Source organism: Peromyscus leucopus, chromosome 5 (assembly GCF_004664715.2).
Source record: "Peromyscus leucopus breed LL Stock chromosome 5, UCI_PerLeu_2.1, whole genome shotgun sequence".
Taxonomy (NCBI): domain Eukaryota; kingdom Metazoa; phylum Chordata; class Mammalia; order Rodentia; family Cricetidae; genus Peromyscus; species Peromyscus leucopus.
The window spans coordinates 70,127,164-70,151,514 of NC_051067.1; the positions used below are offsets into that span (position 1 = coordinate 70,127,164).

Genomic DNA, 24,351 nt, shown 5'->3' on the forward strand with positions numbered 1-24,351 from the left:
CTGTCAGGTCCATTTACCTGAGAGTCTGTAACAAGATAATGCTTCGGAACTCCAAAGTTGCAGTTTATCTCAAATATCCTTGAATAAGAGATTAAAACCTCAATTTTATTCATCTGCCTCAAATCTTGGCAGCAGTTTGGGGAAATCCTCAACAACTGAAAACCTGCAGGGTTACTAATGTGCAAGGTTAAATCAAGAGGGAGCAGTTGACCAAGTGGAGGGCAAAAAGAACTTGTCAAAGTGAACTGTTTACTTTTCAAGATTAATTATTTTATTTATTAATTAATCATTTTAACTATGTGTATGTCTGTGCATTTGTGTGAGGGTATATGTGTATGGGTACAGATGCCCAAGGAGGCCAAAGGCATCAGATACTTCTGGAGCTGGAGGTACAGGTGGTTGTAGGTGCTGGGAATTGAACTCCAGTTCCTCTGCAAAATCCATATGCACTGTTACCTGCTGAGCTACTTCTCCATTGCCGTGAATTACTTTATGCCATGAATTGCTTTTCAATGAAAGGTTCTGATTTTGTATAGCTACAAATGATTGACTTAGGTGATATGACATATGATCTGATAATCATCATTAAATTTCCAAATTAGAAGAATATTTAACATACAGGCAAAATTCTCAGCTAGGTCAAGCCTAGTCCTCCATAAGGAATACATCATCCCAATGCTGTCCATTGCTACAATTCTAGGTTTGCTCTTTACTGGGCTGGAGAGGGGATGTGAAAAGATGCCTCAGAAGAAGACAGAGTGAAACCTGACAACATAGCTGGGAATAAAAGAAAGGAAATGGTCTGATTGTGTTAGACAAATAGTTGTAACTCGGGATGTCATAACTTTGGATCATCTAACAACTCATTTGTTTTTACCTCTTCTCCCACTACTCCTTAACAGATGGAATGAATTAATGAGGCTAAAGAGAAAACTAATACCTGGGAAGTCATTGTCCTTACAGTCCTAATGGGAAGAGGCTTTGAAAAGTCATTTGATAACTGGCAAGACTAAATGTGGACACTGAAAAAATAGATTATAATTACATTATTTTTAGACTTAAAGCAGTAGCCATTTCATTAACTTATAGTGATATGTAAATTTTCTTTATATAAAGAATACGTGAATAAACAGAAAAAGAAAAAGAAAGTCATACAGGAAATCTTCCCTTACTCTCAGCTTTTACCATCATCTTATTTATTTCTTTAACAATTCTTATTTGCTATTTAATTTTTGAATGGTCACCCATTGCCTGACTTCCCTTACTGAAACACACAACTATTCAACTCCCTGAATGCTCAAACCCCACAACAGCATCTGGAAAAAAAATCAACATAAAAGAATTACTAATTTATTTAAAAAAAAAGAATTACTAATTTATAACCAGTTCATAACCAATGACCAACAAATTAACAAATGAATAAATGAATCTAGGAATGAATGAAAATAATAACTAGAAGAAAGAAAAGCAAAAAGCAATTTCAATATACACTAAGAGTCTAATGATGCCAAGCATGTTAAGTGAACTTGAAATTGCTTGATACAAGAAAATAAAAGCAAATAAAAATAAATATTAGGACAGTATTCAGCAAGAACAAAACAGAGTGTCCTTTCAGTAAAAAGAATACAGTTAAACTTAAGGAAGAATTTGTCACCAATATGAACTCCTTGGAAGCTATTTTGATATCTTACACATCTTTTAATATCCTGTGCTTATCAGAGTGAATAACACAGAGTAGAAATGCAATAAACTCTTAGTAAATGGAGTGAATAAATGAGTTTATTCGGCATTCTCTTAAAGTTACACTCCTCATTGAAGTTCACAAACAGAACTGGTTACTCACTTAACTTTATTAATACAGAAGTCAAAAGGGTTAGAGTGGAAATAATAAGGCTATTTTTTGTAAACACCCATTAAATGTTACCATTTTTTAAAGCTATCTAGTACAGCTCTCAACACTGCAGTGTCCTCTCTGACTCCACGCTTAGATTGGCTTGAAAACTTCTGATACTAGAAGATCATTCACCCTAGGATGTCACATGCTATAAATATGGTAAGCTCTGTTGAAAGGTGTTCTTTTTTTTAATTTTTCGAGACAAGATTTCTCTATGTAGTTTTGGTGCTGTCCTGGATCTCGCTATGTAGACCAGACTGGCCTCAAACTCACAGAGACCCACCTGGCTCTGCCTCCCAAGTGCTGGGATTAAAGGCGTGCGCCACCACTGCCCAGCGAGAGGTGTTCTTTTAATCAAACCTCCAACCCATGTCCCCAGTGCTGGATCTATGTAGATGCAGTGAGAGAAACTAGCTGACAATACACAGCTTCCAATGTGAGAACACCGCCTTCACTAGCCTCCAAGCCTCCGTGATGTCCACATGGACTAAGAAGGGCTGAACTTCTGCCTTTCCCAAGATGCTCCCAAGATCCAATTCCCAATTAACCTACCTCTTTCCTGAGATACTTAGAATGATCTAACTTAATCTTATGAGAATTATGTAATTAAATCCCGGTCATTCTTTTCCAGCTGCCAGATGATATTAACACATCTCTAGGTCATTTTCCTTTTGCTGGCTGTGTGGGAATTTCTGACAATTAACATATTTAAGTCTGATTCAGTCCTATCCAGGCAGGCTCCTGTATCCAATCCTATACATTTGGTTGATTACCAAGACTCAAATGCAGCACTTCATATATTCCAGGTATAATTTTATCTCGCTATGGTATGTCCCTCAGTTTACTCAGGAAGAAACAAAATTATGATGAACACCTTTACATTTTGAGCAATGACTTAAATGAGAAAACTCCACACAGGTTGACAGTCCATTATCACAGTTACTTATGGTTTATGTTTTGCCTCTGAAGAAAGGGAAAGTTTAACGAGTGGCCAAGGCACTAAAACCATGAAAAACTTCTATATTCTGCATTTTAGATGGAATACCACACTTGTGACTTCATAAACATAACTGATGCAGCCGATCGTTTTATGAGTTATCATAGAAACAGTGACTCATGCAGAACAATTTGAAAAAGCACTCTTTCCTAAAGAGGCTACATAATTTCCTACTTTCAGCTTTAAAATAGTCATTTCATTTATAGCTGCTCCTAAGCACTACTTTAAAACTCAGCTTGCATCAAGTTGGAGGCAGCTGAGCTTTAATTTATCATAGCAATTTTCTTCCTTTAAATAGCTAATGGAAATGATGTCAATGATGCCAAGCTTATACATTTTCTGATAAATTTAATTTTTAAAGGATCTGTCATTTGCTTCCCGAACTTCACACTGTTTCCTCACACTTTGAGAACACTCAGGGCACTGTGGAGCTGCACAGCCAAATCAGAGTGCCCGGTCAGTCACCTCACACAGTCAACACAACAAGTGTGTGTGGTAAAGTGTTTACATTTATCTTATGTATTTTATCCCTTGGTAGATTTTTTTTTTTAAATCAGGGTTCTAAGTATCCCAGGCTGATCTAGAGCTCACTATATTGCCAGAATAACCTTGAATGTAGATCTTTCTATTTCTATTCTAAGTGCTGGGATTACAGGTAAATGCTTAGTTTTACTTCCAGTAGATTTTCCTAACACATACACACACACACACACACACACACACACACACACACACACACACACGACATATGTCTATGTTTGACTTACAGTCTACTTTTAAAGTACCATTCAGGTGAATGTACTGTAGTTCCACACAACAGACAACTGTGAATTGCAGACACTATGGCTACTGCTGACACAAACATAGACTCTCATAAGTCTGCTCAGGTCCAGTGCCAGAGTTACCTATATCACTTCCATGATGCAGGAATAGTCAGCCCTTGCCTGGAAACAGCATGCAGGCAAGAATCCCATCACTTGACAGCACATTCTATTCCATTCTTGGGTTTCTTTGGGATCTTTATTTTTATATAACTCATAAAATGGTCTCCTATAAGCATTGGGACTCTGTGGTGGTATTGTGTTTCCCAAAATATTGTGCATCCTAATAAACTTATCTGGGGTCAGAGAACAGAAAAGCCACTAGATACTTAGGATAGGCAGTGGTAGCACAAGCCTTTAATCCTAGTATTCCAGAGGCAGAAATCCATGTGTTCAAGGATATAGCCAAACATGGTGACTCACACCTTTAATCCCAGGGAGTGATGGTAGAAAGCAGAAAGGTATATAAGGCGTGAGGACCAGAAACTAGAAGCATTTGACCTGGTTAAGCATTTGGCTGGTTAAGCATTCAGGCTTTTTGAGCAGCAGTTCAGCTGAGACCCATTCTGGATGAGGATTCAGAGGCCTCCAGTCTGAGGAGACAAGACCAGCTAAGGTGAGGTAGCTGTGGCTTGTTCTGTCTCTCTGATCTTCTAGCATTTCATGCCAATACTTGGCTCTGGGTTTGATTTTATTAATAAGACTCTTTAAGATTCCTGCTACAGGACTCTCTTTCTTGAATTTCTTCCCACCAAGCACTCTCTATAAGAAAGTGTGACCCTAACTCAATTTCCATGTCTAGCTGGTTACCAGGTGGAAACAGCTATTCTAGTGATTCTGAGTGGCAAAGATGCAGAAGAGCTGTCATCCTGTAAACTCATTTTGACTTCAGAAGTGTAAGAGAAACTTCTCCCTTAAAGAGAGCCAGCATATAAGGCATTCTGAATGTGCTCCTTCTCTCAAATTCCTTATAGCAGACTCCAAACTCAAATCTACTGCAGGCATTTTGTTTTCTTCATAGCACAGTCTGGCAAACTGAAAATCTTGAGGTTAAGTGTTCAAGGGTATGTGTAACTTGATTTTGGATAAGAGTTTGTTGAGTTAGGAGACAGTGGACCATAAAAGTAACCAGTGAGACATTTGCTCTTCAGGTCTGGGGATATCACAACTACATACCAACACTCGCAGAGAGTAGTCTGCTTTCTTGCCTTTTACTGGCAGATATATTCAGAATTAGTATCTTAATAAGATGGATGCTTATATATCTAAAGAAACATTATTACAGATGTGTCAGCCTTTGAAACAGACACCTTATGGAGAATCAGAAGTTTTCTCTTAGAGCAAGTCAGAAATTCATCACATAAATTCATAACTTATGGTGTATAGAGGTCCTCCTATATTATCTATCATAGGAGAACATGGTAAAAATGTACATGGTAACTTATCCTAACAAAAACATGACAAATTCTAAAATATCCTCTATGAATTATTTTTCATGTTAAGTGCTATGTTGCAAGGTTTGATGTACTATAAGCTTACTAAGAAGGTGAGAAAACTCATACTTAAAAAAACTAGAATTCAAGTATCCTGTCTTAGTTTGGGTTTCTATTGCTGACATGAAACACCTTGGCCAAAGCAACTTGGGGAGAAAGGGGTTTATCTGTCTTATACTTCCACAACACTGTTCATCATCAAAGGAAGTCAGGACAGGAACGCAAATGGGACAGGAACCTGGAGGCAGAAGCTAATACAGAGGTTATAGAAGGGTGCTGCTTACTGGTTTGCTCCCCATGGCTTGCTCAGCTTACTTTCTTATAGAACCCAGGATCACCAGCCCAGGAATAGTCCTACCCACAAAGAGCTGAAACCTCCCCCATCAATCACTAGTCAAGGAAATGCCCTATGGGCTTGCTTACAGCCCCATCTTATGGAAGCATTTTCTCAATTGAGATTTTTCTCCTCTCAGATAACTTTAGCTTGTATGTAGTTGGCATAAAACTATCCAGCATATAACCCAAACTGTCACCTCACCAAGCACAAACATAAGAATGCATTCCTTTTCTTTCTTGCATAATTGTTACTTGTTCCACACACATGTTGTGTTGTAATTATATGCTTTGTTAAGTAGCCCATGTCATCGACAAATAGCTAAGTGGCCAGATGTTGGCAGGGCAAGTAAAGGACATACTCATCACAGCCAGCTACACAGAATCTCACCATCATATATTTTTAGACTAGTCTTGCATAGTTGAGATAGACTCACTGCCAAGCTGAGGACACAGTGGACACTTAAATTTATAATAATGAATTACTTAAAGATGTTCTATGCTTAGTATTTTTCCAGAGTAATCCATTTGAGAATTATTTGAAATCCAAGGCAACCTCTACTTACAAATAAAAAGAGTTTAAAGAAGAAAGTGAATTTGCTGAAACAAGTCATGTAGCACATGACTTCATAATACTAGCACTTGCGAGGCTGGTGTGGGAGGATTATGGGTTCAAGTTCTACTCAAGCTACATAGTGAGTGAGGGGCCAGCCTGGGCTACATTTGAGACTGTCTCAAAACAAAATTTTAAAATGCATTCTAAAACTGAAATATATTGACTGACAAGAAAGCCAAGAGTAGACATTGCAGGAGAGATGAAGTACAGCACGTACTGAGGACTCAGACGTTGGAGGCAGATTAGCTAGCTATGTTTGTGTTCTGGCTCTGGTTTTTACTGGATGTGTGGTCTTGGGAAAGCTGCTTACCCTCTCTGTGCTTGTTTCTAAAACCCTACAATGGGGATGCTTTGTGGGGTTGTTGGGAGGATCAAATGTAGATAAATGAGAAGTACACAGAGCATCACCGGACCCAGCTAGCACATATGTGTTATAGAGACTTACACTATACATGAAGGGCATAAACTATGAGAAGAGGGCTTACCCTTAGGAAGGAAACCAACATATTCAACTGCATTTATAGTCCATATGTGCTGGGGACTGCTCCAAATACAGAGCAGGAAACGAGTCATAGGAGAGTCTTCCACAAAGTGTAGAGGGACAAATAACAGAAAATAGACTACAAACCACCACCATCATCATCGTCATCAGATGGTGTTATAAAGAAAACAATGAGCCAGGAAGCATCAAAATATTCTAGTTTGAAATTCTGTAGCAAGAAATTCAGGAGATGGAGGACATTCAGAATGCCTTCCCTGCCAATCTCCTTTAAGGGAACCTCTGCCCTTACACTCCTGGACTATAATGAGTTTTCATGATGACAGCCGCTCCATTTTTCTTTAACTTAGAATCATGGAAACGGCTACTTTCACCTAGTGGAGTCCCTAGGTAGTGGCTGTAGATCTCCTGAATGGAAAGCCCACACCACAGAATAGGACACTGGTGGAGCTGAGGGACCATAGACCTGCGCATGCCCCAAATCCAAGCATCACCTATTTCCCTGACTTTGTAAACCCTACTGAAATGTTCTTGGCTTAGGGACCACACATTAAATCAGAGACTTGTTTGAAGTAGCTGTCAAAATTCCACCTGTGAAACTTTCTGGATGATATTGGAATCAGCTCTTGAAAGAGCAATGAGTGGGGCATGGAGAAATAAAGAGGTGCCGACAGACCTGATACCTGAAGGTCCCCTTCATTTTCGACCATTTCCCCTGTGATAATTGGCAGTATAGACCAGTTGCTTCCACCTTCCATTTAGTATGTGATAACCAAGAAAAACAATGCTCATAAAAATACCAAATAACTTCCATAAGGTTACAAATTTGAGTCATACCTCACTCTGAAGCTGGGACACTTCTCTTGCAAAGACACTGTCAATGGTGGCTGGCATGTGCTTATACAGACAGTTGGAAAGATCAGATTTAATGGTTCCTTTGTATTTTGCCTAAGAGGGGAAAAAAAAGAAAAGAAATATAAGCATTCTGTTTGATTTTTTTTCTATTGTGAATATAAAAGAAAGCTTGTTTTAGAAACATGATTAGTTTAAAAACCTGCAGGCTATTTAAATGTATGGCAATAAATCTGATAGGCATAGATAGAAATAAATCCAGTGTATTGTGGGGGAGCTTTAAATGTGATGTGGAAGGACATGAGGCAGTTTCTGTTTTGATCTGTGCATTTCTGAAGTCTGTGTGTTGAGTTTCATGTGTTTGGCCAGTGAACAAATGGTCGGAGGACAATAAGACCTTCTAGGCACAAAATCCAAGTCATTAGATTTACTGTCTGGGACCTAAAGGCAAACAATCATGATGACTAGACACCAGGAGGGCTGTGATGTCGGATAACAGGAACTCAGACAATTGGGTACAATAAATATGTTCCTGTGTCCTACAGAACTGTGGGGTGGCTGTAGTTCACAACAGTTTAGTATTTATTTTGTGAAAAACTGAAGAGGGGAGCCAAAGGCTGCAGACACAAAATAAGGACAAGGAGAAAGAAACATTAGTTTCCCTGATTTGCTCAGGACCTATTATGTGTGTACTGAAACATCACACTCAGCCCAGAAGGATGTATAGTTTTTATCTGTCTGATAATGAAAGATGGTTTTTAGGAGATTAAAAAAATTGTTAACTACTTGATTCTCATCAGAATACACTGAATAAATGTATTAAATTGTCAGATTAAATCCTCTAAACTTGTATAATTAAATAATAATAGAAGGGATGTTCTTTTATTAAAACCTTCTTGGTTTCCTTTGGCCACAGTGGAAGGTGGAGGCTCATTTACTCGTGTATGTGTGTGTGTGTGTGTGTGTGTGTGTGTGTGTACATGTGTATGTCTCTGTGTGTCTGTGTGCATTTCTGTATGATTGTGTGTCTATGTTGTGTCTGCATGTGTATGTCTCTGTGTGTCTGCATTTTGTATGATTGTGTCTCTATGTTTGTGTGTGTGTGTATGTGTTTGTGTGTGTGTGTCTGCATGTGTATGTCTCTGTGTCTGTGTGCAGTTCTGTGTGACTGTATGTCTATGTTTGTGTGTGAATGTGTGTGTGTCTTCAACCTGCACTGAGTATGAACAAGCTCTATCATTACTTGAAAGACAAACACTCAGTCACCATTTCCTCTTGGGAAAATTAGGTTTTAGGGAGGACAATAGGTCACCACTTGTAATTTTTGCTCTGCAGTTAGCTCCTTAAGGAAAATTAATCAACCACAAATTGAGAACACCAAGAATTTCCCTATACAGGATGAATAATGTAGCTAATACAAGAAAAAAAATCACGTTTCTTCATGCTCTGTGGATGAGATCTCGGTAACCCTCCCCACTCACAGCTGATTTGGGTGTTGATTGATGGAGCATACCCTTCATAAGCCTTTTGTCCCCACAGCTAAAGATGCTGGTAATAATAACAGAAAATGGACTGGTTTTCTCAAAATTGTTCCACATTACTAGATAATCCTGAGCGTATCACATTTATCTCTTTCCAACACAACTTAGAAAACACTAGAGGTCAGTCACTTACAACGCTGCTCTATTCCTTTGTTTTTTCAAGTTCATTCACAGACTGATGCAAATCCTCAACATAGAGATTATGACATGGTGCTTCAGGATCTACTGTGCACCTTGGAACTGAATGCTCGCAGGAGAGGCTCTGCAGCTTTTCACCCAGAAACAGACTGTTTCCTTCACTCTGCCTCCTAATCACTGCCTCTCTCCAGCTGAGTCTCAGCCCACTCAAAAGGAGTTCATTTAAAATTATTTATCAAAAATGGCATGCTTGATGAACTTAGCCGACAAAATTTACTTATTTCCAATTTGGTATTCAATTATCTACCTCCAAAATATGTCCATTAGGAAATGAATAACTTGAAACTTCTAAAATGAACTATGCTGCCAGAATTTTCTCCTACCTAGATAAAAATATCTATTTTCAAGAGTAATTCTACCTAAAGGATAACTAAAATCAAAATACACATATACAGTATAACAACATACACCAGTGAAATAGAATAAAATCAATTTACCCATATTAACTTGGTTCATAGAGTTAAATAATTTAGATATGAGCAATATTCAGTGTTTCTTTCAAAACTATTCTCCAATTACTGTACATTTTTATCCATGTAAACTCAAGAAAGAAAACCATGGTCCATTTGACAACTTTTCAGACCTTACCTCAGAAATAAAAGCACCGATGTTTTTTACATGGTTTAGCGTGGGAGTGTCAGTCACAGATGTGCATTTGTCCTTGGACTTTTTATACTCTTCTTTATAATGGATCTGAAAGTGAAAATCATAAACATAAGGAAAAAAACAACTGTATTTTTTTTCTAACAGAAAGTCCATTTGATGAAGTAAAGACTGAAATACAGGATCCTCCTCAAAACAGCTAAATTAAGATATCTGGTCCAGGGCTGCACAGGCTATGAGACACTGTGAGGGGAAACCATGCTTTCAATATGCAAGCATCCGCCACCATTAAGGCTCAATGCTGGGGGCTTAGGGAAATGGCTCAGTGGGTGAAGGGCCTTGTTCTGCAAGCCTGGGGACCAGAACTCAAGTCTCCAGAATCTGTAAAAGCCAAATAAGTAGCCCAGGCATCTGCAATTCCTACAAGGAGATGGAAGGCTGAGAGAAGAGAATCCCCAGGAGCTCATGGGCCAGGGGGTGGGTTAAGGGGAGACCCTTTCTAAAAACAACATGGAATGACCTATAGTCAGGGTTGTCCTCTGACTTCTACACACATGCAGTGGCACACATCTGCTCACACTCACTCACACAAATGTGCACAAATATATATCATCCACATATTTCACATTCTCTCTCTCTCTCTCTCTCTCTCTCTCTCTCTCTCTCTCTCTCTCTGTCTTGCACACACACACGTGCACGCACTTGAGCACACACAGATCAAACCTGGGTATATTAGTTACGTAGTCTGTGGCTTGAGACAACTGCCTACCTCAAGGTAGGAAACAAGAAATCCTCAGAAAGATGGAACTATCGAGATGTGGGCTCAGAAAGTAAACAAATGGGTATTACCTTTACAGGCTGGAGCAGAGAAGGCGTTTAAACTGTGGCCAGAACAGGCCTAATACTAATTGGGTAGGGTAGATTTCAGAGAAGAGAAGCAAGCTGCTGAAATTTATATCTTTCTGTAATAAAGTCATGTTTATCTACACAAGACTATAAATACGTAAGCTGGAAAAAAATGTCTCAATTCACATGATAAATTATATGGTCTTCCTAATTATAATTCAAATGTGATGTTTACTTGTACCCACTACCCAGCTCTTAAGAGGGCATGATTAATATTGATGTAATGGACTAACGTTCCATGGAGATTTTCCCATATGCAAATCTGATTTGAGGGGCCTAACCTGACCTGAGGTGTAAACAGACACAGCTATAGTAAGTAATTTCAAATTTCTATATTTCACTGCTGTGTCTCATAGATATTAATGCCTACCATATTAAACACTTGCTTTATTCATGAAATCAACAGGAGAACATATTTATCTTATCTGAGCACTAAATTACATTTTTTCTTCTCAAAGATTAGCCATAATTTAAGGTTCCTGCAAATCTCTCTCCTCAGTCACTAGTAATTAAATCGTTAATGGCAGGATGATAAATACCAGGCTAGTTTGATCATAGGGGGAAAAAGTATCCCTGTTATATAATTAAGTGTGAGAAAAAAATAGCCTATCATTAGGCTTAAGTTTGGCTCATTATTTTTATCTTCTGCCACCATCTTTCCCATCAGGATCACATTCTTCACCACAGTGGTATGTGCTTATGGCTAGAGGCCTTCTGATAGTGCCTGGCGGGCTAAATGCTGAGGACAGGAGCTGGGGATAAGGGTGAAGTATTTACTTCCTTTGTTCTGCAGGCAAATATTTCAGCCTTGGCTGTGGGACTCCATGGCCTTCTTTGATCTTTATTAAAAAGTTTGATGCATTTGCATCTTTAAATTTAAGTTGTATTTTAAAACTTAAGGTAATTTGATTATGGCTATTCATCTTATAAAATGTGTTAAAAATCGCACGTGCGCATGCGCGCGCACACACACATACACATACACACAGAGACACATACACAAACACACACAAATCCCATGATTGGTTCTGAGTTTCTAATGAGTTTGTGTGTATGATTTCCAATGAGTTTGTATGCAATTCCTAATGAATTCCACAGTATGCATAATAATAAGCAAGTATTCACAAGCTTTTACACAATTAACTCTATTACATGTATGTAGTATTTCTATGCTAGTGGCGTAGGAAATGATAAATGGATGAGAACAACATCAGTCAACCATTCAAAGTTTCATAGATCACCAAATAGATGGCTATTTATAACCTTGTCTACATGTTATAATCTAAGACTGGCTCTATCTATTGGTGAGATTCCCAACGATCCCTTCACTCCTAGCACACAAACCTGAATGGGACTCAGCCTCAATCCCAGCGGTCTAAAGCAGGCAGGGTTGTACCCTTTTCTCCGGCCCCTGATCCACCAGGGAGGAGGGGTAGGAACAAAGAGGCAATGGGCCCACCAGAAGAGACTCAGTGCAACCTTCCCAGCCGAGCTTCTAACATTCTGGGCTGACAGGAGAAGCTCCGCACAGTCCTCTGACATGGCATGCTGCTATCTCTTCTTCCCCAGTCATGAGGGGCAGCAGCAATGATGTCATGAGGTGATAAGCCGGGACAGTGACAGAGACAGGGCAGGAGACAAGGAAGCAGGGAGAATGGAAATGGCTGCTGTGTGGAGATGGACCCACCTGCGTCGGACTTTATATATGGAGAGAAAACCACCTCCCCTGCCGTAGGCTCTTGCTGTCACTCGCAACCCCCTGTCTCAGAGAAAACACGCAATCCAACGTATCTTCAAATTAAAGGCAAAAGTAGAGCAAAGTTGACAGTTTCGTGGTCGATACGATGTCCCAAACATTTACTTTACCCCTTGGCTTTTCCCACTAATCTCACAACGCCGCCGCCTCTAAAATTAGGGGGAAATTAGCGCACATTTGCTTCCTGTTCCTGTCCACGGCTCTTTCGATGAGTACAAGATTAGCTAACGGCTCAAAGTGGATGACAGATGCGGAAATGTTTGTGGATATTTCTTCCTACGTGCATGCTTATCTAGAAAGTCTTTGCACCAATGAAATTACATCTGTTGAATGTAAAGCCTTGAGAGAAAGAACTACCGTTTGATCACAGCTTGTGAACTAGCAGGTCATGACCAAGGTCACTCTCCCAGGTTTTCTAATATGCTCTGGGCCTTTTCTGGAAGAGTAGTCAGGGAATTGAATGTTTTCATCATTGGAAGGATTTGTCCACAGCAAACAACTTCATTTGCCTGAAAAAACTGTCCCCGCTCCCATGCAGGTGAACACCCTGCAAGCTTTGAAATAAAATATTAATTAAATCAGGATGCACACAGATGGAGCCTAATTTGTTCTACATGAGGCTTGTTCGGCCTCACTTATATGAAACCTACCAAAGATTCCTTTTTGCCCAGTATTTTTTATGCCTACCTGTCAGAAGGTGGCTAGAACACGATTCCGGATGCTCAGTCTAGTGGACATGTCTAACTGATATGAGGAATTGATGAGGTGTTTGACAAGCAAGATCAACTACCAGAGAGTTTAGTTAGGGAAACAAGAAGTGTTCCACAGTTAAAAGGAGAACTAAGAGGCTGCCTGGGAGGCTAGGTGCCCTTCAGGGCATGGGTGTGAGTTGTGCTGAGGAAACTCCATGATGTGGGCAGTTCAAATGCAAAGCAGAAACCAAATGAGAAAGACAGGAAAAGAGAAGAAAAGAAAAACTGGAAAAAAAAGTGGGCAATGGGGACAGGAAAGAAAAAACGCTTTATACTGATCCCCAAAAGAAACATCTTGACCCAAGAAACTGACATTTCTCTCTGTAGAGAATCCACACAGTGCAGCCTCCCAGGTCTGACCCCAAGCCAGTCTAATTTAACATTTCTACATACTGTCTGGGAGGCGCCTGGATAGAGCACTGTCTCCATGGCTTCCAATGACCCTCTCCCGTCCCATCCCCCCTCACCTCAGAGTGAAATGGCGAGCTCTAGAGATGAGCCTCAGACACTCAAAGGGTGAGGAAGGAATGTGGGAAGTGGTTATTCGATCCATCTCTCACAAGCTTACAATCCTTCAAACTCTTATAAAAGACAACAGGCCCAAACTATCAACCACAGGTCAGAAATCAGGACTGAAATGGACGGCTGCCCACAAGTCTGTGAAACTCTCAACAGCATTATGTGGAGCACCAGAACAAAACCAAATGTCGTCTCCCTCATAGTCCCAGGCAAACCACAGCTAAACTGCAGGACACAGTTCTGATTATGATACTGCTCTGGAGATGTAGGAGGCTAGAAGAGACCCAAAGAAGAGTAACTGGACCAATGGAGGGCATTTAAAAGTACCCTGTGCAAAGAAACCCATACCGCTCCTGAAGCGGCCTGGAAGGTGACAGTCCCTCACCTTCCAGTCTGCTCACTTGTGAGTTACAACACATGCATCCTACACCGACGCTAACTGTGGTGTGCAATGCAAAAGTGTGTATGGAATGCGTGGCATGTCATGCAGCAAGAAAGAAGGCTATCCGCATGGCCAAGGCTTGAGGGTCACACTGATCTTGTTTCAACCCCAGGGAATTTGCCAGCTGAGTGAGTGACTTGATCTCCAGCATATAAGAGTTTCTTCAGACTTCAGGGTGCATGGCTCTCCTCCATCGGCAAACATCGTGCAAACTCACTCAGTAACCACGCAGAACAAAACTTCCCTCAAAAAACAGAAAGCGGCAAGGACACACAGATGCCCCTCCGGGACGGGGTGGGCTGTAAAACCCCACCACATATTTTAAAGAATCTTACTTTAGTTTGGCATGATGGCTGGAGAGTGCCCTAGGTTAAATGTGGGGCACTAATCTAGTCCTACGTAATTGCCATACAATACATGCTCAAGCCTAATACAGTGTGATAAAACATATCCATATATATATATATATATATATATATATATATATATATGTATATATATATATATATATATATATAATTTTAACTCTGTGGCTGATACATTTTAGACAACCAGTTGGCAATTGGCTATGCAACTATATAGAGGAGATGAAATTTTCAAATTTAGAAACTGTATTGATTTGAAGAAAAAGGAATTTCAAATATAAGGTCACTTCTTCCCCCACAAAAATACTGATGTCACTAAATAAGAGCAATTAACTTTTACTTAGTGATACTTAACTAGAACTTCTAGGAACATAGACATTTACTGTAGCTCGGTATTTGTTTGTTTGCTTGTTTATTTACTTATTTTTCAGTTGAGGGTACTAGACAGACACACTGGTACTCAACAGTAGCCTTAGCCCTAACATTTGGTCTTAAAATGGTTGGGTAAACCCTTCCTTTAATTTTTATTTTAGAAGTTAGTATAATTTTTCAGAATCTTTATTGATCCATGTAAAAATTCTAGAAACTAAATGAGTATCTTAGGAAGTAGAGAATTCTGTGATGAAATAAAATGTGAGCACATATCCAGGCATAAATTAAGGGACAATAATCATGTTCTAAATATTTAAGCAGTACAGACATTTTGCCATGAAACATAAATCTATAATAAACAGAAATTTCTCCCATGTGTTTGATTTCACCTAAAGGGAGAAAAATGGCATGGCATTTGCATTCACAAAGTAGTAAAAAGGCATTGTGCCTCCTTACAGGAAGGTTCTTACGTCACCAGTAAGCAATCCTCCCCCAAAACACTCCAATAAATCACCTACCTAATTAGAGCTACAGCCCAGCAATAATTATACTTAATAAAAACATACCAAAGGAAGGGGCACTGTCTCCAGAGCTGGGTTTCAAATGATGGCATTGCTGTTACTAATGTTAGTCTGGGAGATAGTAATAAGCTTTACATGGATATTACTATGAGAAGTAACAGAGCAAAGAGAAAGGACTTTGTGCTCACCTCCCTGTTTTTACCTCTGTGTGCCTCCATCTCCTGGCTTCTAAAATGGGGGGAAATAGGAGACCCAACCTCACAGGGTACAACACCTAGCACATAGTACTCAATAAATCTTAACTGCCACTGGTGTCACGGTCATTGCTGTCATTGTCACTTTCTTATTATTGCAGTTTACAAAGAATTTTCACAAACGTTAAGAAATATATGGTCAGTAGTAATCAATAACACAAATAAATGTTAACTTAAAATTTAACCACATCACAGCATGTCAGGAATATGGGAAGAAGTGTGTGCGTTTCCATTGACTACCACCTTTTTATCAAATAGATATAAAAGTTACAGATGGAGTGGCTTAGAGTTTATCCAGTGGCTAGCTAGCATTTACCCAGTCATCACAGTATTGTGAAAGATAGATGCAGCATTTTCAATGTACATTTCATCTTAGAATTATAAACATGACACTTGAAGAGCTAAACCCACCAACATCGATAACATTTCCAAGGTCCTTGTTGAGTTGATTCAGGCAAATTAGCCTTGGAGAAGTGGCCAATAAACCACCCTACTGCCTGGGAAACAAACTCTGCATCATAAAAACAACAAGTGCAGGCAGTTTTGCACTCGCTCCAGAATACAGGCACAAACACACTTCCTTTCATACGACTCCATGTTTTTTATGCCAGCAGTTCTCTTATATTATTTATGAGGATGTGGTGGGTTCTCATCCCTTGTGAGAAATATTCTTCCTTATACATCTAAAATTCTATTTATATACTTATCATGTATGTGTACACGCTTAAATTAAATAACTCTAGGATATCCTTGAAATACAATATAAACTAGCTTCAGTTTCTAAAAACAAAAATAACAACAAAAATGTTCCTCCTCAATGATATTATCATGTGAACCAGGGTTTTTAATGTACAGTTCCATTAACACACACACACACACACACACACACACACACACACACACACACACTATATTGCAAAGAAATGCCAGGTGCAATTAAAGGTACATGCATTTTCATGGTTTGGAAAAAATATTGCATTTGACAGAAACTTCAAAGGACCCTCAGAAAATTAAGCACTGTTCATTTAGAAGAAGGTCTTCCATACTGAAAATCATTTGCTTAGACAGAGGTCCTTCCAAGACAAATTCTGCTACTTTTGAAGTCTTGGGAGTTCTCAAACAAAATGAGCTTGACCCTTCAGCACCATGCAATTCAGGGCAATTGCACAACTTGGATGAGACAGGACCTGGATTAGGAATGAGGACAATTGCCCCAGCAGAAGTTTTCTGCCCATATGACCTTGGGGAAATCACTGAACATGTCTGGATTTAGTTCTGTGATCTAGAAAATGACCGTGCTCTAACAGATGGCCTTTCTCTCCAGCCCCAGGACTCTGCACCACAGTCATCCCAGGTGAACAAAGCACGTAAAAGACAAAACTCTTTAAAGCCACTTACATCACTAATGAGTTCAGTGCACTTTCTGGCCAGTTCCATGCTTAGGTCTTCAATAACAGGTTTAAGAAATACCTATGAAAATAAAAAGAGGCCATTTTTCCTTGTCTGTTACAGGACTAAATTCTGTTCTTAATCAAATTCTTCCTCACTCACCTTGTCCTCCTGCTTTTCTTCCTCCTCCACATTTTCCTCTTCAGTTTCATCTTTTACATCCTCTAACACAGGCACCTTCATTTTTACCCTATCAAAATATTAATGCTTTAAAACTTGTGTCTTTTCAATGGACCACCACAGCCTTGCGCTCCAAAGTCACTGGGGCACTGGAAGCAACAGGCATGCCAGACTTTATCCCTGGCTCATGTCACCCTCCTTATCTCAATGGTGTGTCAGGGAACACCAAGGATCCTCGGCTGTGTGCCAGGTCTGGCCTCCCCAGTGAAGACTCGCATCTTCTGGGCTCAATTTGACAAACTTGAAGTCAACACTCTTTGGATAGCTTAAGAAACCCAAGACAGAAAATGTTTTTATATTTCACAAACTCAATTCATCCAAACATTTTTAAAAAATGGTTTAAAGAGGACTGGAAGAGTCTGGAAATCTATTCAGCTATAACACCCAAGATAGCAAGCGTGGCCTAAAGCCTGTTATCTCAAAAATTTCTCAACTTGGTCTAAATAAAGCTTTCTCTGGAATGTCAGACATGGATCTATTTCCATAGAGAGAATCTGCACCATACAAAGTCATTTCATTAACTTAAATGTTTTATGAGATTTTAACATACTTCTCACATCCCCCAAAACTACTCACTTCGTATTAGCTGATTAGAGACTAATAATTTATTATAAAAAGCCCTTTGAACCACTTCAAAGAATCTATTCTGAGTTAATTATGACTGTTAATCTCAAATTAGGGAATACTGTATCACATTAATTGTAAACATCATTAAACATGAAAAGTTGAAGTTAATATATATTGGTATTTTATTTAAGATGTCTAGAAACATCATTGCTTCCAAAGTAATCATCCCCTTTGCGTTTTTTATCATTGTGTGAATTTTCATGAATTCACTAGTAATTTTTTTTTAAATCTCACTGTATTCCACACATGGAAAATTAAGACACTAAGCAATCGTATTTGTCATGGGGCATACCTCACTAGTTATATAGTTAAGGAAGTACTTCTCACAGCAAATCCTTTGCTGTCAAATTAAGCAATTCCAAGAATCTATCACTCCCAATGTATTAATCCAGCTGTTTAAATTTTAGGGTAAATTTGCTTGTTACAGAAATTATAGTGTATCAGCAATCAGTATTAGAAAAACACCCTATGGCTACTAATTAAATTAATTATATAAAAATACATCTTTATCCAAAATACATCATTCCAAATAGCCAAGGATAATACATTTTTGATATCTTATCTACTTTTAAATTTGTTTTAATAAACTATTATAAAATGTTTTCAAATAAAATAAATAAACATCCCTGAAGTTAACCATTTCTAATGTCTCTATATCTCACTGAATGTCTGTTGAGATAGAGCAGTCATTCTGAAACTATGGAGCTCCACTTTACATTTTACACTTAACTAGTGAATATATATTTATGTACTTATACTTATCAATTTTTTTTAAAGAAAAATGCCTCAGCCTTACCTAAACTGAAAATTCTAATGAGTAAGACATTCTTTCTTCACAACCATCATCAACAGATTATTTCTCAAATTATTTTCCAAAGGGCAAAAAAAGTGTTCCACAAAATGGTTGATAAAAGAAAAAAACAATGATCTAAAACAAATCTATTCAAGAAAGCTGTAAACTAATTTCCATACCTGCCAGGATGAGTGCCACATGTCACAGTGACACATGCAAAGATCTGTGATGACCGTCAATCAAAAGCCCTACTCAGTTTGCTAAACCTCTCATTTCCCAAACATGAATCTGGCCTGCTTCATCTCATCCCATCTATTCTACCTACCACTGTCTCTTAATGGCATCGGCTACCTTCTGTGAAATGTGACTGAGGGGGACATTGTTACCTCTGACCCTCTTCTTCAAGAATTGTTGGCTTTCTCATGAAACAGTTCTGGATAGAGGTCAAATTAAAGGCATCGCAGACACCACTTAACCAGGAAAATGCCAAAATGAAATTGTCCCCAGAATGCTAAATTGGGAAACCTTAGATAACAGCCATGTCAGACCAGCCTACAAGAAATTCTTTGTGCATTACGTTTGTCCATAAGGAGAAGAATGTGTAAACTGTAATTGTTTCCCTCACGTGCTCCCCAAAAAGACTATTCTGATATTCTGTAGACTACTGCACTACCTGCAAGAATGAAATACTTTCTATGGATGAATAATTTCTATAAACTTTTCTTGCAAACCTCTAGAAGCATATATGTAAAAAAAAAAAGAGAGAGAGAGAGAGAGAGAGATCCTACCAAAGCTGTCCAAGATGCAGCTCTTAGCTTCCACTTCAGATGACAACGCTCGTGCAGCTTTTGGTGATGTCTGTTTCCATGGTGAACAGCCTACCTGAGGCTTGAGCAGGGTCTCTTCTCATTGTCAATCATGCTCTGAGTTCCTATTGGCTTTTTACTGGGCTGCAAGAAGATAATCAAACCTTAATACACAGACGTTTCAAAAACACAACCAACCACCACACACAATATGGATCCTTTTTTGGGGGGGGGGTGAAATCAGAATTTTACAATCACCAGGGTCCTTAGTAAGTCTTTAGGGGCTAAGTTTAATCACAAAAGCTTGTATCCCCGGCTATTTTGGTAGGTGGGAGCAAAAGAAGCACAAGTTCAAGGCCAGCCTGAGCTACAGTGTGATCTTCAAGACAATCTGGGCAATTTAGTGAGACCTTGTCTTAAAGTAAACACAAAAAGTAAAAAGATGGCTAAGAACAAACCTGGGTTGTTACCAAGTTTGCTTGGCTTCTACACGTAGGTGCAGGCTGTGTAAGGCCCCCAGTTGGACCCCAGTGCTGAAAACCAACATAAACCCCCACTTAGTGTGCTCTCCTTCACAGAGGGTAAACTTAAGGCCAAGAACAACGAACGACCTGCCTGCCTCGTTTGCAACGTGATGTAATGAGCAGTGCGATGGACACAGGACCGAAACCTGCCTGGAGCCCTGCTTACTGCACACTGATGCTGTTGTGCTGGCTCTGCACCTGGTGAGGGAGATGCAGTGGTGAATAAAACATGCCCTGGAAGGAAATTAAAAAATTCAAAACCTACCAAGTCAACTCTTTAATGGACTTTCTGGCAAGCCACATACACCATGACTTTTGATTTAATACATCTTCTTTTCCTTCACATATGAGTATAATATAAAATGCATGTCATGTTTCCTCTAAAAATATTAAGCCCTGATTTTTATCATAACCAAGCTTTCCTGCCAATAGGGCTAAAATCTGTATTTTAAAAAAGTATTCTTTGTATGGGTAGTGATTATGTTTCAAAAATACCTATCCTTTTCCCCCCCTTTAAGACCTAATTTAATGTTGTATACTAATACACACTTTCACCCTGGGTACCCCCAAAGGGAATATCTCTACAGTTGCTAATCCCCTGTCTACTTTTATTCTCTTTATTTACATTGTCTACATTTCTACTTTGGCCCTCTCTCCATGAAGTGATACAGAATGAGACCAACATGGGAGATCACATTCCTCGTGCTGAAACCATGGAATTCCAAATCTGGCTCAACCATGCCTTCTACAGCAAATCCTTTAATCCTTCCCTGCCTCCAATTTGGCATAAATTAAGACGACACTTTAATAAAAGGAAATCGCTTGAACTCCCAACTACTCTGTTAAGGGTCATAGTTATAAGAAAAACACAGTTATAAAAGGCTCTTATCCTTTCAAAGGATAAAGAAGGGCATCCCCAGGGCCTGACAGTGGGAAGATAACAGCTGACTTGAATAATTATAATTCTGATGTTTCTTGAACTTGTAATAGTTTGATGTTTACATATGAGTATTGACAAGTAAGTAATGACAATGTAAAGGGACACCGTCCCTGGCCAAAGAAGTGCATCTGTACCACCCTACTGAGTGAGTCACACAGTGCCTCCCTATCTTAGGTATCCCCAAGGTCACATGCAACAAAGGTCTTGTTTATTGACAGAAGTTCCACACTTACTCCATTCAGTTCTCCTTTCTGTTTTTCATATCAGAATGTGTTCTTTGCTTTTCTCCAGCACGGAGAAAATTGACTCACATATGCAAATCTCTAATAAAGTATTACAATAAATTACAGTTCAGTTCTGAGTTGAGAATGAAGACACCTTAAAATATGGCACCTCGGGCCACAGGATATTTGAGTTTACAGGCACTAGGGGATCAGCAGAAGATAGGAGAGGTGCTTCTTTGAAAAGCCTTTATTTACACAAAGATTGCCTCTAGCAAAAGGGAACATAGTTGGCTTCTGCCATGTTATTTCATCAGCCAAAGAAGAAGAAAGGAAACACTCAAAGCCTAACAAACTGTCTGAGTCCATTGATCTCCCCTAAAACTGCCTGCATGACTCACTTCTTTCTCACCTACTAAGGGGTAAAAGCCCCTAAACCTCATTTGGTAGTTGGATCCTCACTGTCGCACAGTCTTCAACAGAAGAGGCCAAGGTTTGAACTGAGTATGGCTTTTAACCGGAAGAGTTAGGCAGGATCCAACAGTTTTATCTCCACACAAAAAAGGAGATATAGGTATGTATGTGTATGTGGTGGTAATCTAATTGTACTGAAATGTGATTTTGATTGTATGTTAATAAAGTTGCCCAGGGGTCAGAGCTATTAGAGCCATAGCAAGAGTGTGGCGGTGGTGGCACACGCCTTTAATCCCATAGATCTCTGTATGTTCAGGGATACAGCCAGCATTGGAGACATATGCCTTTAAGACCTAGGGGGCTGTACATTCAGACAGTGACGAGGCAGTCACGTGTTTGGGTTTACAACCAATGAGAAGGCAGAACAAAATACTATAAATAGACGAACAGACAGGAAATAGATCTCTTTTTTTCCGGGAAGCTGGGACACCGCAGGCGGAAGGGTGAGATTTTAGCTCTGAGCTCTGACCTCTCGGCTTTCTCTTTTACATTGTTTCTGTGTTTCTTACTTAATAAGACGGTTAGTTACATCTACATCTGGCGCCCAACGTGGGCGTGACTGCCTCGTCACTGTCTGAATGTACAGCCCCCTAGGTCTTAAAGGCATATGTCTCCAATGCTGGCTGTATCCCTGAACACACAGAGATCTATGGGATTAAAGGCGTGTGCCACCACCGCCACACTCTTGCTATGGCTCTAATAGCTCTGACCCCTGGGCAACTTTATTTATTAACATACAATCAAAATCACATTTCAGTACAATTAGATTACCACCACATGTGTATATGGATTTGTGACTATATATGTGTGTGTATGTATGTATGTATGTTAAGTGTGTATGTATGTATGTATGTAAGTGTGTATGTATGTATGTATCCCTTTCCTAGACTTCTATGTGGAATGTAGCAGGAATAATTGTGAAAGACTTTGACAGTGACATTAAAAAATGTGAGTATCTTATCTAGTGCTTCTTTGCAACTATATTGTCCTTTCACTGTCTTTGAGCTATTTTGTCATTTTGCAAGCTATTAGAAATTGATAACAATACAAAGGATCCTTATCTACTGAAATGCAAATTGGCTTAGAAAACACAATTGATTATTGGCTTCACATCTATTTATAAATTCATTTCAGCATTCCTTATTATTTATGTATCTATGGTTCCACAAGTCCACCTCTGAACCAGTTGTACCATCTTATTAGTCCCCTCATTTATTAATACATTAAAATATTTGAAACATGCTCATTTTGTGTTTTATGAGAATCAAATATTTTTTAACAGTATGTCACTTAACAGTTATGGATCTTTTATCCTCATTTCTTCAACATTTAGCAAAAAATAAAGAAAAAGGGACTCATTAGAGACAATGTTCATGATTATGAAGGGCAGCTATGAAAATGCTTAGTATGTATTGTAACCAGACTCTCATTTTGTTTTATTTTCAAGTCCGACTTTGTTTTACTATTGGCAAGTGCTACATGTATGCAGGCATACATGTATGTACATTCACACATACCCCAAACAATAAATACACACTCAGGCAGAGTTAATCCATCACAGCTGCCAGTTTCTGCCTGAAAAGCATAAAAGGCTCCAGTAAATGCAAAGACTTAATTATTTCTCACATCTGGAAAAACTTGAACATGAGAATGGATTTATTGAAGAAGCTCTTCGTTGGCTGTCAACACTCCATTCAGAGCCAGAAAGAGAGAGAGCAGGCTTAATCACTCTTGGCAATTCCTTAACCCACTCAGAAATAGATGCTCTACCAGTTAATTCATAACACAGTTTGTTTACATGATTTCTGAATTTTATGGAAGCACAATAAAGTAAATAATTTCCTAGTAACTTAAGTAAGAGAAACTGTTTTGTTATGTTTGGTCTGGGGGGCGTTGTACATCAAATTGTGGAAATACGATGAAGTCTCTCCTATTCAAGGAAACAAAGGGATGGCTTTTGGAGTGGTGTAAGATATTTTGAAGCCAGACATTAGAACAATAAGTTACACAAACACATGAAAACTAGATGATGTGGCACTTTCTAGAGAAAGTGCAATGCAGAACGTGTAATTGGGATAGTGAATGCAGAGCGAGATGACTTCATGGAGGGAAAAATGAAAGAGCACATCCAGGGCAGGAAAGGGTGGGTAAGCAAGAGCTAAGCAAGGTGATGCAGCAGAGAGAAGGCGTCCAGGGAGCAGTTGCAAAGACCCACAAATGAGAGCTGACGGGCCCCAGAGTTCAGTGACACTATTGAGTACAACGGGAGTGAGGACTGAAGAGCCGCAGCTACAGACCTCAGGGGAGAGTTCCATGGGTCAGTGTAGAGAAACCACCTATCCTAACACACACAAAAAACAAACAAACAAACAAAACTTAAGTTAGTGTGAACCATGAACTTTTTGTTTATTTGTTTCATGTTTTATTTTGTTTTTCAAGACAGAGTTTCTCTGTGTAACAGTCCTGGCTGTCCTGGAACTAACTCTGTAGACCAGGCTGGCCTTGAACTCATAGAGATCTGCCTGCTTCTGCCTCCCAAGCTTAAAGGCGTGGGCCACCACCACCATGAACATTTTATAAATAATACAATTCCTGGTCAATAA

At 39.2% G+C, this 24,351-nt stretch overlaps 1 protein-coding gene across 4 annotated transcripts in view; it reads right to left on the reverse strand.

Annotated features, from left to right (window-relative positions):
- Positions 1 to 24,351, reverse strand: part of Nebl (nebulette) — a 358,786-nt gene that overhangs the window by 94,594 nt on the left and 239,841 nt on the right. The window contains exons 5-9 of one of the 4 annotated variants that reach the window (XM_028870484.2): positions 19,572 to 20,311; positions 17,286 to 17,373; positions 17,133 to 17,204; positions 9,833 to 9,937; positions 7,491 to 7,601 (exon numbers count right to left, since the gene is read on the reverse strand). The exons of 2 other annotated variants lie outside the window; for them this stretch is intronic. In XM_028870484.2, the coding sequence (XP_028726317.1) occupies positions 7,491 to 7,601; positions 9,833 to 9,937; positions 17,133 to 17,204; positions 17,286 to 17,366 (369 nt within the window). In that variant the 5' untranslated portion in view covers positions 17,367 to 17,373; positions 19,572 to 20,311. Of the gene's footprint in view, positions 1 to 7,490; positions 7,602 to 9,832; positions 9,938 to 17,132; positions 17,205 to 17,285; positions 18,484 to 19,571; positions 20,312 to 24,351 lie in introns of those variants that run through there. One more of the 4 variants, XM_028870482.2, reaches the window with a different exon arrangement.